Here is a 17,364-nt window from a genome sequence, read left to right as displayed (position 1 = left end):
CCTCAGTCCATCACCTCTCTCCATCTCAACTGCAAAGGAACTTTGGGCAGCCTTCAGACACATAGCTTTGAGGGATAATGCTGCTCTTACCATTTTTAGCTTCTCTGTTTCTAAGAAGTCTGCTTGATGCAAGATTTCTGGTTGAGAAGGTTGTTCTAAAACATAAATAGGATAAAAGCACTAGTGTCAGAAGAACAAACAGTTTTTTGAAAAAGCAAACATTACCAGAAGATGTGCGAACTTTAAGACTAACTAGAACAACCTGTGCTGCTATAGTCTTGACTATATTTTGCCATTAAAAAAAAAAGAAAGAGATACTTCTACCCCAATATCAGCAAATGGACTGGAGAGGAGGAAAAAACACTACCTTAAAATGTGTCATACTTTCCATAATGAATTCCATGCTTCCTGATAATATAAATTTTAGCCAGGCAGACTGTTCAGTACCTGGGAGGAGAAAACCTGCTCTGTTGTATCTGATTTATGTGACACACATGCTGGAGAAGGAACCAATGGTACAAAAAACACAGCAACATTAAAGCAGCTTTGCTATGGATATTACTGTAGCTGAGCTGCTGCTTTATAAAGGAACAAATTCAACTGGATCATTCTTCTAATGTTTATTTTTCCTAGTGGGTATTGTTACATTTAGGAAATTCAGACGACTGAAGGAGGTGTAATTACTTTAACTAATTCTGAGTTGCTTATGACTCTCTTAAAAAAAAATAAACTTTTTCTTCAGTGCCAATGTGTCGTCTTCTTAAGTTTTTTTAATGGTAGATGGACCTCTTAGCTTGCCAAAGTGGAGGATCTATCAGCATTTCCATCATAAAAAAGCACTTTCTAGAGACTATATAAGTTGTCTGTTAAAACAGTTTGGCCTGAAGCCCGGAATGCAAATTCTTATCTCCAGAAGAGACATTTTTTCCCACAATTTCTAAAAAAAGTGGAGAGGAGTGAGGGGGAAAAATAAATCAATGTTTGTACAGTCAAAGAAATCTTTACACTCTAACTGTATTGCTTAAATAGGTATATGCATTATATACTTTTACAGACTGACACATCCTTAACCACGCCAGCTTACAGAATCTTTTTCCCCAAATCAAGCTCCCCTTTGAAGTACTGCCAGCATTCCCATCCCCAGTGAACTCCATGCCAGCTTGCCAGAATTTCAACACCCTGGTGAAGTTACTCATCTGCAGGTGTACTGCTCCTGCTGTGGCAGAGACTGCACGCCTACGTGTTTCCCCAAGACTTCACTTGCTTGGTGTGCATGTGTGTATGCGTGTACGTACACAAATGCACAGATACTCTTCGCTTGGAAGACTAAGCCAAAATGGAACAGGAAGAAACGCTCAAAAAGGAAATGAAAGAAGCTATTTATCTGACATTCTCAAAGAACTTGCTTGTGGCAAAAAAAAAGAAAACAAAAAACAAACAAAAGAAACAGTGGAAGCTATGCACCAAACCCATCACAATATCTTCAAAGGGCTAACAGAGTAAGATGTATTTTTAAAAGCCATGCGCATGATTATTTCTTTTGTTAGTTATGAAGGAAAATGGTTAACCTATTTTTGTAAGAACTTGCCAAGGACAAAGCATTTTCATGTCAATTCAAGCAAATTAGTTTTTACAAGACCAGTGACAGGCCTTCTGGTTTAGATTTTCTGGTCCCATAACCAGGAATAGTTGGTTTCCTGTCACAGTCACCAGCTGATCGAATCAAACCACACAGCCTTCCCCCAGCTTTCCCTCCTGTCATCTCTCTTTTCCCCCAGGACTGCTCTCTGTGGCCATTCAGGAAGACCTCTGCTGTGCTTCATACTCCGCCTGCATCCTTTGCCCAAAGGGAGCCAGTCGGAGCCCCACCAGTTCTGCACCTTTTGCTATGCAGCTGCCCTGGTCCTGGAGCAGAAGCTGGGGCTGAGAGGCTCCACCTGTGCTCACAGAGCAGCCGCCGAAAGGAGACGCCTGCTGCCAAATCCCAGGAGCCGCAGCATGTGTGTGAAGATAATTCCCTATAAAAGACTTACTTGGCTTTTACTTTCTACAGCAAGATGAAATTTTAAGCTTAGCAGCAGCAGAAGACACTTCGGGAGGTTTACAGTTTCGGCACACAGCTCATTTCTCAGCTGAAAAGCTCGCCAGAGCACTCTGCAACCCTGCACAGGTACAATGATAGGCGGCTCACTGCCTGTGCCAGCCAAATATCGGTGCTGCAGGACAGCAGCTAGTGTCTGCGGGGCTGCTCTGCTTTGGGAACTGTGTCCATTTAATTCCAGAGAAAGAAGCTGATGGGATCCATCTGGAAAGCTGGTAGAGCTTGTTTGAATAGTCCAGCGAGTGTGACTAGCAGGTGGGATCTGTGCAATGAGCCGTTTTGGCTCGTTAGCCCTGAGCTAATCAGGTAGCAACAGCTGAGGGTGTGACAAGCTCCAGTGAAACCCAGCTTCAGTCAAGCCTTCTGGGACACAGCTGAGTTTCAGATACACAAGGCTTTTGGTTTATGAGGGTTTGCACTACGGTAACTTAGCTCTGTATCTGTGGTTCAAGGAGCTTAGAAACTCCACTGAAGAAATGAAACACCACTTAGAAGTACCACTGAATAAATGAAGCTTGCAGACTACTCTTAACTCTTTTGTAATTAAAACAAGCAAGAGCAAAAACTGAAAAGCCCCCCAGCCAGTCTCAAGGAAGTTAAACACACAAATATGTTATGAGAGCCCTAAATAAAGTTGTGAATTCAAAATGAAAAACTGTAAAGGTAACTCTTTCTTGCCATGCCATGTCAACCACATTACATATGTGCCATCCTCTACTCTTGTTTTCCTCAGTAAATAGAAGCTTTCTCTATTAGTATTAATGCATACTATAAAATATACAAGCTGTGCTCCATGGCTGACTTAGCATTGTGTTAATATTTAGTACAGTACACAGTAATTCAAGCCGTTAGTATTTAGTTCACCATATACCACTGTCTCATCTCCATATTTACTGCTGTGCGATAAGTAAACATGATAATTCTTTATCGTTTCCTTTGAAGCACGGAGTTTACTATGCGTGCACTGAGCGCGCTTGTCCCTGTCGTCGTTAATTCACTTGTTTTTACAGTCAAATGCAAAGTGAAACAGGGGAAAGGGAATTATTGTTGACTCCTAATCTACCTTCAAACTCATTTATGCCATTGACAAACTTCTGCCAAGACAACACCGCAGCCTCCCTGACACCTCCTCCCAGAAGGGTTTCCCTTCTAAAATATATTATTGTTTTTTAAGCAAAGGCGTGGTCTGTTTGAAACTGCAGCATGTACAAATGCTAACCTTAGCTTCAACTGGCCTACATCCCTAAAAAGGAGCAACCAATGCCCTTGCACTGGGCGGTTCAGCTTTGGAGGGAATGTTTCAGCTCTGAATCAGGTTTGCCAATGCTCGTGTCTGACCAGAGCAGGACTGCTCCGGTTCATGCTGCAGATCGGCCTCACAGCATGCAACCTGGGTTCCTTTGGGTGCCATGAAACCAGAACAAAAGCTTCAGAAATTCCCTTAATGCTTCCCACCAACAGTGCATGGGACCAGACCACATCTAGTTCTGAGTTCCCCATAACATGTTGTTGCTGTGTCCTCAATACCTACAGATCCAATTCTGTGGCTGCCCCAGAATACACTTCGAAGCTCTTTCTTGCTCTAAAAGAGAACTGCAGCCTGGTATTCCTCCTGGTAGCTCAACTGGGAATAAAGTAAGCCTTTGGGGCTAGCAGCTGGTTTTCCAGCTCCTTGCTTACTCAAAGGTCACACCACTGCATACTGGCTGCTCGGAGTTGCTTTAAACCTCTACACTGACCTAATCCTTTAGACCACACATGGTTAACATTTCTGTCCTGCATAAAAATTTGCTTAGAGAACAAATGAAAAATAATCAGTGCTAATTTTACATTTTTCATTTCCAAGGCCAAATGACATCACATAAGTGAGTCATTATCAAAGTCTAAAATTCTCTTTGAGCCAGCACTTATCATGAATAAACTGTAAGTGCAGGCAGTCCCGTTACGTAAATGCTACCAGTAGATTACATTTTGAAAGCTGCAGAAATTTGCTAGTCTTAGTAATGTACTCAGCAAAGCTTACTTTCTTGGCTTTAATCTTTCCCTTAAATAAAAGTTTTTGTAATTTATGATTCAGATACTGATGAAAGTTAACAGTAGTAACAAGGAGATTTACTTACTGAAGACTTTGACTATCGTTGGCTCTTCAGAAACGTCATCTTCTGTTACTAGCATACATACAAATCTCTTTTCATCACTGATTCTTGCATTCCTGATGGATAATGTATAGTTTTCTGAGAGACTCAACCTGTTTTTGTAGTCTGGTACATCATCATACTGTACATTTTTTTTTGTTGATGATCTGAAGGCAATAAATACTGGAGATCCATTTGGCATTTCCTATAATAAAAGGATAAACACCTCTATTTTGCATGAACACTCGGATTAATTTTAGAAGTTCCTGAAGATCTGCAATTGGTACAAAACCATAATTTAAAAAATCTTTGAAATACATGACATTACTTTTTGCTGATTAACTTCTGCTGCACAAGCAAGAAATTCAGTGTTATATGAGAGCTAGTCTAAGACTGCTGTTGTACATGTTGAGAATACCATCAGCAGAAGTAATTTCAGTCCTTTGACTCAAACTGCAGCACAACACAGGGCTTTCTGAGATCAAGGCTGGTGTTTCTGGCGCCACCTGACTCTGCGTGTATAAAAAAGTCATTTGAAATAGAAGCCTTCATGAGCTAGGCTCAAAAGCTTCAGTTTCCCTTTTTTTTGCGATTGTTTTACATATTCATATTGTTTGTCTGGGATATTCAAACTTCATTCCAAATGCAGGATTTAATCAGGCATAACTGCCTATTTTATTCTAAATTAGGTTTTAGCTTTCCTTTTTTTTCCTTTTTTTTTTTTCCCCCTTTTTGTTTTTAAAGGGCCCAAGAGCTTGTGGCATGGGAATGTACATACAATCAAATATTTTTATTTATGCGCCTCAGGATAATCTCAAAAAATAATTTTGTAGACATCCTCCTTATATCAATCAGTATGCAGCTGCCATCCTACAAAGGAATATAGAATTGAGAGCATTGCACAAACCTACTGTATCAGTATTTTATTTTCATGAGAGAGCAAGTTACAAGCTGAGTGGTGCGGGCTTCAATTTCCCCCCTGCACAGAGAAGGGACAAGACAATGGTCCCCGTTAAATACAGCGAGGAGAAAGGTTGAATCCAACTCTATGTTCAGTACTGTGCTGAGGGCTAGGAAAGGTTTTAGTTCCCTTTTATCCTTTGCACCTTGCAGCACTGATAGTAGCAGCGCTCCCAGCACAATATCTCAGCTTGACTGCAGAGCTCACAAAAGCATGACGATGCTGTGACAGGAGATGAGTGGTGTCAGAGCCAGGGCTGGGAGCAGGAGACAACAGTTAATGTGAAGCTCGAATTCCCTTATAGTCTTTTTCCCTTTCTCACTTTCAAGCCTTGGATTATTCCAGGTGTCTGTCACACAGGAAAGAAGGCATCGCCTTAGCTTTATACACAAGAAGTTGGCTGTCAAGCACAAACGAGCTCTTAACTCTTCAAGCCCAAATGGGATTCCTCTTTCTTTTGATGAAATAATCACCCTGCTGAAAAAAAACAATCCCACAAACCAACCAACCCTCCCCGCCCAAAAAACAAGTGTTACTAGCTGGAAGCTGCCCTGGGAGAGCTGGTATCAGTTTCACTTGGTTATATGTTGACTATGTCAACAATTTCATACAAATTGCAGCTGCTTTTTTTCATGTCAGGTTTGTGTCCCTTCCCATCAGCGGCAGATGGTACCAGTGGCGTGTCCACACACTTAGGCCAAGCTGTAATGCCTCCTTTTGCTGACTGGTACTCATCACTTGTCTGAGACAAGCAACCCAAATGCATGATGATGATGAATTTCCTTTTCTTAAGCAGCCCTGCACCTATCTTCATAGAGGTGGACTTGTGTCTTCCCAAGAGAAAAAAAAAAATCATGCTGCAAAATGCAGGCCCTGCATCTTCTCAATAGTTACATGAAACAATTTTACTGTCCCTTTCAGGGAATCATTCTCCACAGACTTCTGACTTGGAATCCCAAAACATATTTGCACAGCAGGAATTCTCAAGTGCATGAGGTCTGTAAAAGCTGTAAACCTCGAGGTACACGAGAAAGAGGTAGGTGGATGGTGCAGTAACAACAGAGGCAGATCCTTCTACTTTAAAATAGACTGGTGGATGCCATTAAAATAGAGAAAACTAAATAATTTTAAATCCACTGTCAGAGTTGAAATCACTTGTTGCTGGCAGCATTTTGGTTTGGAGCACACAAGGAGATTTAGATCAGCTTTGCAGAAGCAGAGAAAACAGGCAGGGTGAGACCACTGCAGCTCCACACTCCTCGCTGTGCATAAAGTACACTCAGTCATGAAACGGTGCTGAGCCGGCAACTATCACATCAACCAAGCACGGGGACAGCATTTTCCTGGGGATGAGGCAGGCCCTGCCTCAGGCAGCCTGCTTCAAAAGCATTCAAATGTACAGCGGTGGCTCTGTCAAGCCAGTGAGATGCTGCTGGGTAACATGCCAGATTTCTAACACAGGTTGGCAGAGGACTCCCCGACAATTATTTCTCTTGAACAATGAGATTAATTCCTCAAACCTCTCATCTACACTTGGCAGAAGTTATACAGATGGGAATCTAGCAGTCTTTCACACAGAAATAAATACCTTTGTATATGAGGCAGAAATCCTATCAACTGGAATCCTGTAGCCTCATGCACAAAAAGCGCACATCTCATATCAGCTCTAATGAACAAAAAGGTAAGCTGTACTTACATATTTCCATTTTCCAAACATAAGACCATCTGGTACTTCTAGACGACAAGGCATGGTAATAGTGTCTCCATATATTGCGTTTACTGTATACAATCCCAGAGCTAGAGGAGAAACAGAAAAAGAGAGGAAATAATTAAAGCGTTTTCTGGAATTCCAATATGCTAACATTTGGTGCACAGCTACTACCAAAAAAAAAAAAAAAAAAAAAAGCCAAGTTCTTTGAAAATGGTTGTTTTCCAACACATCGGGTTTATCCCCAAACCTCTAACAAAGCAGGATCCCTGCCAATAAATGAGTTTACTTAAACATTAAGCCCTTCTTGGACCCACATTTCCTGCTGCTGTCAGGAGGAGCCACATGAATTTTCAGACAGGGTTTCACCTGCTCCACTGGATGACCACGCACACTGCAGTCGGTATTCACAGCTAGCATTACAAACGCAAAGCTGGAGAAGGAAAACCCCCAAACATTTATTGTATGAAAAATTGGTATGAAAACTCCTGCCTGGAGGGGTTAGGCTGCAATGCTCTGCTGTGATGAGGTCAGCTGACAAGCCTTACCCTGATCGCTGCACTACATTATAAACTTAGAAAAGAAAGGAAGAAAAAGAGAGTGTTATTTGAGTGCTATATCCTGTTAAACCTAGGAAACAAACTAGTCTGTACACTGAGGTTTTGAAAAACTGAAGTGAAATGGTTCTATGAATTATTTAAAAACAGCTTTTTAGAAACCTCAGCACAGTGTTATTGTGCTAATGCATACAATTCACAGGGTATAAAGTGACCCACTTATTTTCATTGTCCAAAACATGCGAACTGAACAAAACCAACAGGCCCTTAAGTGAAGAGCTGTTAAAATGCAAGGGAGTTTCAAGCAGAAGATGTTAAAACCTGGCGCATTTGCCAGGATTTCCCTGTGCAACATTTCTTGGCTCCTATTTTTAGCAGCCACCCCTGCTCTCGGGGAAGCCCAGTGCTCCTTACACCGCAGCCCCACCAGCTCACTGCTGGGAGGTTTGGGGCCGGCCTCCGGTGCTCGCTTGGCGCCACGGAGCAGGCACGGCGGCTGCCAGCTCTTGCCCACATGTCTGCGGCTTTGGCCAGGGTCTTCTGCCCACGGAGTCAGGACCCTCCCCATGCTCTGCCTTCATTTGCAGCTGAAGGCTTGCTGCCAGAGAAACGTTCTCTAAGAGAGAGTAGTGGGATGCTAGTGATGTGGCCACGGCTGCAGCAGCACCCCATCCTTCTTGCAGGCATACATTTTTCTGGTGATTCAGCCCTTCTTGCTCATGCTGGAGAATGGGCTGAGCAAACCTGTTCCCAGGTGCCCCCAAAGACCTGAGCCAGAGCCCCTTCATCTTTCCACAAGTCTTGAAGCAGCCACTGGGATAACCTGACAGTTCTCTTGCACACATACTCTCTAAGGAGACTTTCCCTGGGGAATTGCTTTTCCATGAGTTATTTTCAAAGATCCAAACCTTGAACTCCTTGCCTGCAACTTGAATTAGACAGACTCCAGGACATTTTTCCTCGGGTGAGGACTTCTGAGCTCACAGTTAGCACTCGTCATTTGCATCACTGTGACAATTAGGCTCTTCTCTATTTTCTGTGGCACTACATGGAGGAATACTATTCCTAAATCCTTCCTTAGAGAAGCTTACAGCCTAGACAACACAGTATGGTGGAGCAGAGAAGCAGGCAAGCAAGCTGGAGCTTGATGGACTAGTGGAATTCAGTAGGTAAGAGGCAACAGCACTGGCATGTACCATAAAATTTCTTTTCATCATAGCAAGCCGTATCAACTAAACAACTGCTAATCTTCTTCTGACTCTGTTATATACTTGGTCACAAACATGCTTTGCGTACATTATTTGCGTTATAAGGACTGCATGCTGTAATTTGCCGTGGCTTGCTCTCTAACTTATGATAGCACTTGGTCCACTAGATGGCGCTGAGTAAGCGCACGCTCTACAAGCAAAGCAGAAATTTTTGGAGAGAGCAGCTAACTTTAATTTTAATGAAATAGGGCCGACGTTTTATAAAATCAAACTACAAAAAGAAGTAAAATTCAAACAGGAATATTTTTTCCCCATGATCCTCCCTTGCATTCATCCTTGTTCTGCTCTTCAGGAGAGGGACCACACAACTTGGGCTTTGCCAGCTGAATCCTAATGTTCATTTCAGCTAGAGCTGGAGAGCAGTCCTTCTGGGTTCCTCTCTCCCACGGGCGCAAAATTACAAGAGACCTGCAAATCTTTATTCCACTGGTAACCAGGTTAGTACTCATTCAAATTCCAGGCACCGGTAACTTGGCATTCCGTAACAGCACTTTGCATCACGAGGAAAAACAGAAACCGCTCTTTCTGCTAGCAGATAGGCTCCGTCATTAGGGAAAAACAAAATAACCCTGTGGGATCTGCGAGGCTGTTCGCTGCTGTTCTCTCCTAGGCAGTCGTTTAACCCCTGCGAGTTGCTAAGGGAACAAGCATACGCCACCAAATACTTGACAAACAGCCCCAGGAATGTGAATGAAACTGTTTCTGGAAAGGATTTACGTTTGTAGCATTCAGAGCAGGTAATCAATGAACAGCCTGATAAATGGAAAGCCTGGCCTCCAATCTTGAAGGATTCTTTCATCTGAAATGCATTCCTTCAAATGGACAAAACCCTGTAAAATCATGTCTTGTTGATATAAATTCTGCCTAAGCTAAACCATACAGTTTTCTAGGAATTTAACACAGAATGGAAAAAAAAAAATAGGTTTTACTTTACATGCAGAGAAACAGTCTTTAGAAAAACACAAAAGGTCCTGCAGTAAAATTTTCTCCTTCCTCTTCTGTAGGGAGAAATCTAGGACATTTAAGGAGTGCAAACAAGTTGAACAACTGCAAACTTTCACAGCAGGAACTGCAGTAATCTCTGCAAAACAACTTTGCAAACCAATACGTTACAAAACAAACAAAAACCTCAACAAATGTAGAAATTCCTCTTCGTAGCTATTATATGCATTTGCAAAATGGTGGGATGGAGAGGAAAGTAGAAGAAAATGACAGCTTTAACTACAGAATAATGCCTTTGTTATTATTTTATTTATTTACTTTTTTTTTTTTTTTTTTTTTTTTTTTTTTTTTTTGGACATAGATTCCAGCTCATTTGAAGAAGACAGAGAAAATGAAAGAGAGACTACAAATACATAACAAATTGTTCCATGCCCTAACACCACCCCGGGTCAAGGTCAAGGCCTTCATATCTCATTAACTGCAGGAGGGAGCGAAGGCAATTACAGGGAATAACGCAGCAAGAAGTTACCAAACATCATTCCCTGCCCTGGTGCATTTCTGATACAGCTTTCTACGGCTAATTAAGGCTTTAACCCGCTCCCCTACATGATTTTCAGATGTTGTCTTCTAAAACTGAGGTAGTATCATTAACAACAACAGTAGTGCAGAGGCAGGATCTCTTCCCACAAGTGCTGGGGGAAGAAGCTCTGCTGAACTAGCTATGGGCTACAGCTGTACCCCGAGTTAACCCAGCTCACCTTCCAGTTCCCTACATCCAGGCCTGAGGAGGCTGAGGTACCTTCTAACTCATTTCCCCCTCTTTGACCCAGTGCTAAGGAAACTCCACTCGGAGCCAGATTAAACCTTTCTGCATCGGTTCGGACACGGGAAGAAAGCCGCAGCATCAGGAGGTATTTCAAGTCAGAGAAAGATCCCAGCAGGATGCTGCTAAATTGAGATGACATTTGCTGCTGATTCTATTAATTACGGCACTTTCCACATCCCCGTGGCAGTGCTAACTGGCATCCTTCTTTGTCCCCCTCTCGGCATGTGTTGCCCAAGGGAAGAACCGAGCAGTTACTACCCGCAGACTTGGGTGACAAAACCCAAAATCTGACTAGTTGATCAGAGGCTTAGAGGCAGAGGAGGGGCTATTACTGTTTTCTTTCAGATCTTCAACAAGAATGCATGATGTAGGTCATAATTTAGACTAATTATTATTTTTTAAATCAGTGGGGTTATATAAGAGGAATGATTAGAAGGCAAATATCTAAACATCAGGAAAACTGATGTTTTTTTTCCAAGGTAACAACAAAAGCTGTAGGAGGCGTGTGGGAAGTTGCTGTGTTTTCCACCTCTTTCTTCCATCTGAAATATCGGATGCTTGTATTGCAGAAACCCTTTTTGGAAGTGCTTAAACGTAACATTTATAGGCAAATGTAAGACAGACCAAAGGCTATTCAAAGACCCTTTAGACACAAGATTCACCAGAGACCACGAACTTGTATCCAAAAATATGAGTAGCAGACATACTGCCCCAAATGCACCTTCACCCGCAGGCTCAGCTGCCTCCAAGTACAGCTTAATTCCACTCAGTAAAGCAAAGGACACTTGGGAAACTGAGCCTCCCTCAACATCCCAGAGTCCACCAGTTTAACTGATGCTTTATATGCGCAAACACATACTACCTTTTCCTTCTGCATCCAACTTTTTTTACTACTGATGCTCCTGCGCCTGAAAGGTTCAGCAATGATGCTTCCTATTACGCCTCCCCGGGAGCAAGGTCTCAGAGGACAGCAGGACACCGGTGCCTGTGCTATCGGCATGCTCACAGACAGAGGAGGTCAGTTCATGTCTTCCAGAATGGAAGTGTCCAAAGCAAAGAGCTATTACACACATTCTTCAGAAATTGCCAGTTAAATTTGTCACTCCAAATCTTTACTTGAGATTTTGGCCCTCCCAGCTTATCTTGAGGTAGCCCAGATTCGCTTGTATGTAATACAGTGTGGGAGGCTAAAAAGATTTGCCTAATGAAATAAAGATTTTATTACATTGCTTGTTACCAGCTCTGAAGTAGCCACAGGTGCATTTTTCTTTCTGCCTTCCCCTCCATTTCCTAATGGGTACGTAGCTATACACAGGTCTTCTTGAGCACCCATTTAGGTACCAGCCAGGAAATGTCAGTACTTCACAGACAGTAATTGCATGTTCTTGAGATCAGAAAATTGCCTTTTATTAACAGAGTTTTATTCTATTGACAAAGCAGTATTTGAATGACAGCTGGGTGTTGGTGCAATGCAAAAGGTATCAGCAAAAACTGTCCAGCTTTGAATGAGTTGGGAGTTGGCTTCCTGTTCCAACTGTTTGGTGATGCTGACAATGCTTTGTGGTGACTTTAATATTGAAAACTAATTTTCATTTAATTACAAGTACTATTTAGAAAGAAAATTAAGAGAGTTCACAGAATGGTTAAGGTTGTCAGGGCCCTCTGGAGGCCATCTGGTCCATCCCCTGCTCACTAAGGTATACCCACAGCAGACTGCCCAGGCCCACCTCCAGGTAGCTGTTGAAGATCTCCAGGACTGGACCCAGCACTTCAGGTGTGGTCTCCCCAGCACTGAGCAGAGGAGAAGCATCACCTACCTCCCTGACCTGCCGGTGGCACTGCACCTAATGAAGCCCAGGACACTGCCAGCCTTCTCTGCTGCTATGGCACACTGCTGTCTCACATTCAGTTTGGTGTCCACCAGCACCCCCAGGTCCTTTTCTGCAAAGCTGCTTTCTCCCAGCTCAGCCCCCAGCCCATACTGCTGCATGGAAGTTGGACTCTTCAGATAGGACTCCACTTCCAAGTAGTTTTTCTCTCTCCCTTTTCTTTGCCTGGCAGAAAGACACTATTTCAGAAACACACGGCACACAAAACACAAGATGCACTTCAAGAGGTCAAAAGACTGATTAAACAAGGAAAAAAAAAAGCTCATGTTATCAAAATTCACACACGACAAACCCTGTTTGAGGTTGGTGGGTATGATTGTTCCTTATTTTGTACATTGGGCATCAAAACACAGAAGCAGGGCAAACACCACGAGAAAATTCAAACACTGATTATCTTCACCTTACATATATGATTGAGAGCAAGCGACTGTGTGTTTGTGGATGTTATCTAGTAGAGGTTATATAAACTGTATGTTTCCTACCTCTCCCTATTTAAATAGCGAAAAAATCTACACACCAGTGACTAAGAATATTACTTACAGGAGAATCGTCAGTATTATTAAAGACAGAAACTAACTTCACAAAGATATATCCAGAAGTATTTAATGCAAAATACTTTTAAAACAACGTAACAGAACTTGCTGAAAGGTTTCTTGCACTTTATCACAGCCTTCTTTCAACATTTTCTCATCCCTGAATAATATTAGAGTGCAGGCAATTTTAACACCAAAGGACAAAAAAAAAATCCTTTATCATCTTCTAAGCACTGACGCAATGGACAGCAATTACCCTTTGGAAGCATCAGTGCTTACTTGAGCTCTTTGAAGATGTGAAATAACTGAATGGGAATGCACATTCATCTTTTTTTTTCTTCTTTTTTTTTTTTTTTCCTTTTGGCAAGACCCAACTCAAAACATGGTTTCTACTCTGGAAGATGTTATATTTCCTTTTTGACAAGCTGGTCAAAGAAACACCTACTTAACTAAAGATACAAGCTGTCAAACCCAAACAGGCATGCTTATGTGCTTAACACTAATTTTGGCAAGTAGAAAGGCAGATTAGGGAGGTGGGGCTTGGCACCCAACAAACCCAAGCCATCAGGCAGTACTGAACAGGGAACAGGCAGAGTAGTTAGCATTAGAAACACTGAAAGCACCAGAGCTGGAGAGAGCACCAAATATCAACATATTTCAGGTATCATTACCCTATACAAAGCAGTATGCTTGTTCAAACATTTAGAAGTTTTCCTTATAAAGGGGGAAAAATACTAAAGGAAACATGTCAACACTTCTGATGGGGAAGAAAAACAAAACTGAAAAATTGATAGCTGTGAAAAGAGTGGTAACAGGCTCATGCTTTATTTGAAATCCCATCTTGCAAGTTGCACTGCAAAAATTGTATGTGGCACGGAAAGTTGGGAGGGAATTTTTGTTTTAAGCCAAGAAGTGTGAACACACACCCCAAATCACGCTTTCCATCTTTGAGCCTTTAAAATGTTGTCAAGCTATGACCACTAGTAACTAATATTGTTCTCCTGATTTCAATTTCTATATAAATCATCCAAATGGCTTCCTTCTCAGTACAAAGAGACCGTCTGTAACTTGCTCAGATGACCTGTTACATCTGGCCAAGGCTGCAAAGGCTCCATCGTGTTGCCAACACGGAAACCCCCTGGCCACCTCCTCCATCTCAGGGCAGAAGGAGGGAGGCCAACGCGTGCTTCTCACCAGTATTTCCCCCTGCAGTCCAGCCAGTCATGCATGTCATGGGAACCACGGTTTTCTTCAGCTGTCACTATACTTACACATGCATACAGCTTGGCTTTCTGTGTAACCTTACGGGTGAGCTCAAGACTGGGACTTCCATGAGTTTAGGTAGAATAGTCATGCAAAAACCCACCAAGTACTTCAACCACAATTTTCAAAGTCCACACATGACTCTGGGTGGCACCTAACTGCTGCTGATCTCACTGAGGGCTATTTCTGTGCTGAGATTTCAAAATTTCCAGCTGCTTCAGTACTTGGGCAGCAATTTTACCCACCTCCCACACCAGACTACAGCTTTCCTATCTACATGCTCCCTGTCTGTGAGCTTTGTTTGTGGCTTGGTTTGGAGTGATTGTAGTGCAAGCTTTTGAGAAGTTTGGGGGAAATTTCAATCCTCAAGGCAGAAGTCTTAGAAAGTTGTGTACTTCCAGGGGCAGACGACTTTGCAGAAGATTTTGGCACAGTTTACAGGATTATCATTACAGTGAGTTTGCCTTAGTGATGTTCACACAGAGCACTCCTCTGAACATTTTATATCACCACTGGAGAATGTACAGAAAAGCTTCTTCAGCCGGAATGTACCAAAACTCCCAGACTGCTTATATTATTATAATAATTTTAAATAAACTTTGTCATTTTAGGAGCTTTGAATGTTATATATAAGGCAATGATCATGGCAGTAATCATAAAAGCATCAAAATATTTCTAGAATTTTTGAGAGGTATGCAAAAGAAATTTGTGCATCGTCATCATCTCTTAAAATTTGAATGCCTCATTAAGTGACAAGGATAATGAATTTAAAGTAAAGCAGACACTGCTTTCCAGGTCAGGTAAGCTTTGAAACTACGCACAAAAGCATTAGCATCTGCAAAGCTTGAGATCAAATGAGTAGTTCAAAGCTCAGCAACCGATGCAAAATGCTCTGCAAAATTATTAGCATCAACACACAAGCTTTCCTACAGCTCCACCTCAGCCATTGCTCCAGCACCCAGCTCCAAGAAAACAAGGTATATTGCTAAGACCAGCAGCTCTAAAACTTGACCACCAAAGCTCTGGTTTGCTTGGGAGTAGTAAGTGCATCTCTGCTTTTTAATCCAGTCCCTTTGAAATCAAGAAGACCCCAAAATCTACTACAGAACTGGAAGGAAATCCCACGAAAGACACCATTGCCTTTGTACTGCATGGGATAGCAAAATTTCTTTTTGAAGAGAAAGTTCTAAGCTTCTTTTCATAAAGAAAAAACAACAACAAAAATCCACCCCAAAATGTTACCTGTGACTTCAATGGCCTTCTAATTACACAATTTTACAGAAACCCTAGTTTAGGCTCAGAATTATGTAAATATTCCTGGATTTGGTGCTAATCCAAAACCAATCACATTTGTTCTACGGATCTGTGGGTCTAAATTTTCAAATTGCTTGAGTAAATCTTAGAGATCTAGTAAATTACACATATGCTGTAAGTAGGTAAAACATAGCGTAATCCAATCAAGTATCTGCAAATACAGCATAGGGAAAAGAGAGATACCTACTTAAAAATCTTGAATTAGCATAAGGCTAGCAGAAACAATATTTCTACAAGAGCTGGATGGAATCATGCTGAAAGACACCATTGGCAAGTTGCAGTCAGAAGTAAAACAAAAAACAAGAATGAAATATCATAATGTGGGAAAAGCTACTTTTTCACAATTGAAGCTTCAGCAGAAAGACCACTGCTAATGACTCACTTTGATGTCAACTTTTACAGTAATTTCTTCAGACAGTTCTCATAACCCAAAGGAAGCCAGAAGATGACCAGCACATCTTGATACTTCTGTTCAAAAGGTAGCCATGAATATCTGTAGTTTTATGTATTTTTTTAAATATACTAGGAATTTGAAAATTATTAAAATAGTTATCAACATATGGTGTGCTTTTTTTCCTTTTTTTCTTTTTGAAAAAAGTGTTCCAGCACATCTGTCAAGGCAGTGAGTTGTAGTTTAACAAGGGTTGATGATACAAGCTGTTTGCAAAGAGATGAGCAGCAAAATTGGGAAAAATAGTTCCTGCGTCAATACTGCAGTAAGTTTCAACTTTAAAGGGCACATCTATTTTGGCAGTGGAATCAGCAAAGCCCCTTTATTTTGATGAAACCTCTTCTTTCTGAGGTTAGCCTCTGATTGCTCCCCCAGCAAACTTCTTTTCTGCTTCTCACCTGCCCTTCCAAAACACTCTCCTATTTGATGAAACTGCTCCAATTATTTTTCATCTTCTTGTTATGCTAGTCAACAACTCTGCCAAATATCCAATAGCTTAAAGGGACTTAGAAGTTTCTGTTAAGTCACAGAAAACCTGTAGCTCAAAAATAACAACCTAAAATCCCCTGAAATCCTATGTTAAAAAAAAAAAAAAAAAAAGGCAAAAAAAAACAACAAAAACGCCAAGCACAAGAAAAAAAATAAAAAACAACAATAGAAAGTGTCCTAAATAAAGAGCTGGCCCTCTTGCTTTTTCATAACCTGATATTGACAGTGTGGATCAATATACCCACAGGCTAATACTGCAGAAAAAACACCTAATTTATACATAAATGCTGAATAAAAAGCTAAACAGTGTATGTTTTCCATATCAGAACTATAAGAGATTTTGTTTTGGTACTCCAAGAGTATATTACCCTGTCATCCTAGATTTTTAGTCAATGTCAAGCTGGCAGCACACCAACAGAGAAAAGAAGGCTGGACTTCTGCCTCCTGCATCCTCCTGCTTGCTTGTGCTGCTCAGCTGTAGAGAGAAGCTCTGGAAATGTGGCTGCACTGAAGCTGAGAGGGGAGAGCAGACAGCAGCAGGGGCCAAACCTGCTGGCTCCTTCCAGGGGCACGTAGAAGCAAACCTGCTCTTTCTTTCAGGGTGCCACATTTGGGCTTCCTTCCTACCACATGGCCGGGACTTTGTTGCACCCAACCTCTTTCCATTGGCCTGCATGGGATCACACCAATGAGAAGAAGCAACTGCAAGACTGCAAGTAAGCGGTCACTGCATCCTGCTTGGTCAGCTCCTGTTTGTGGGGAGGTGCAATTGCTGTACCACGCCAAGACTTCACGTGATCACCTTTCAACAAAAAACAGGTAGTGCACCAGAGGCCCTGACCAAGGTGCTCCTTTCCAGTTATGGAAAACACAGGAAAACAAGTTTTTGTTCATAAGAATCCACATACGTCGGTAAAGTACACACTA

The 17,364-nt window shown here is 41.8% G+C and overlaps 1 protein-coding gene across 1 annotated transcript in view; it reads right to left on the bottom strand.

The window, feature by feature from the left end:
* The window catches only part of ALCAM (activated leukocyte cell adhesion molecule), a 117,517-nt gene that overhangs the window by 27,772 nt on the left and 72,381 nt on the right, over window positions 1–17,364 (bottom strand). The window contains exons 2-4 of the mRNA XM_072024046.1: window positions 6,894–6,994; window positions 4,222–4,441; window positions 91–155 (exon numbers count right to left, since the gene is read on the bottom strand). Coding sequence (XP_071880147.1) covers window positions 91–155; window positions 4,222–4,441; window positions 6,894–6,994 — 386 coding nt within the window. The remainder of the gene's footprint in view (window positions 1–90; window positions 156–4,221; window positions 4,442–6,893; window positions 6,995–17,364) is intronic.

This window comes from Anas platyrhynchos, chromosome 1 (assembly GCF_047663525.1).
Source record: "Anas platyrhynchos isolate ZD024472 breed Pekin duck chromosome 1, IASCAAS_PekinDuck_T2T, whole genome shotgun sequence".
In the NCBI taxonomy this organism is placed as follows: Eukaryota; Metazoa; Chordata; class Aves; order Anseriformes; family Anatidae; genus Anas; species Anas platyrhynchos.
This window is presented reverse-complemented; position numbering and strand designations above follow the sequence as displayed.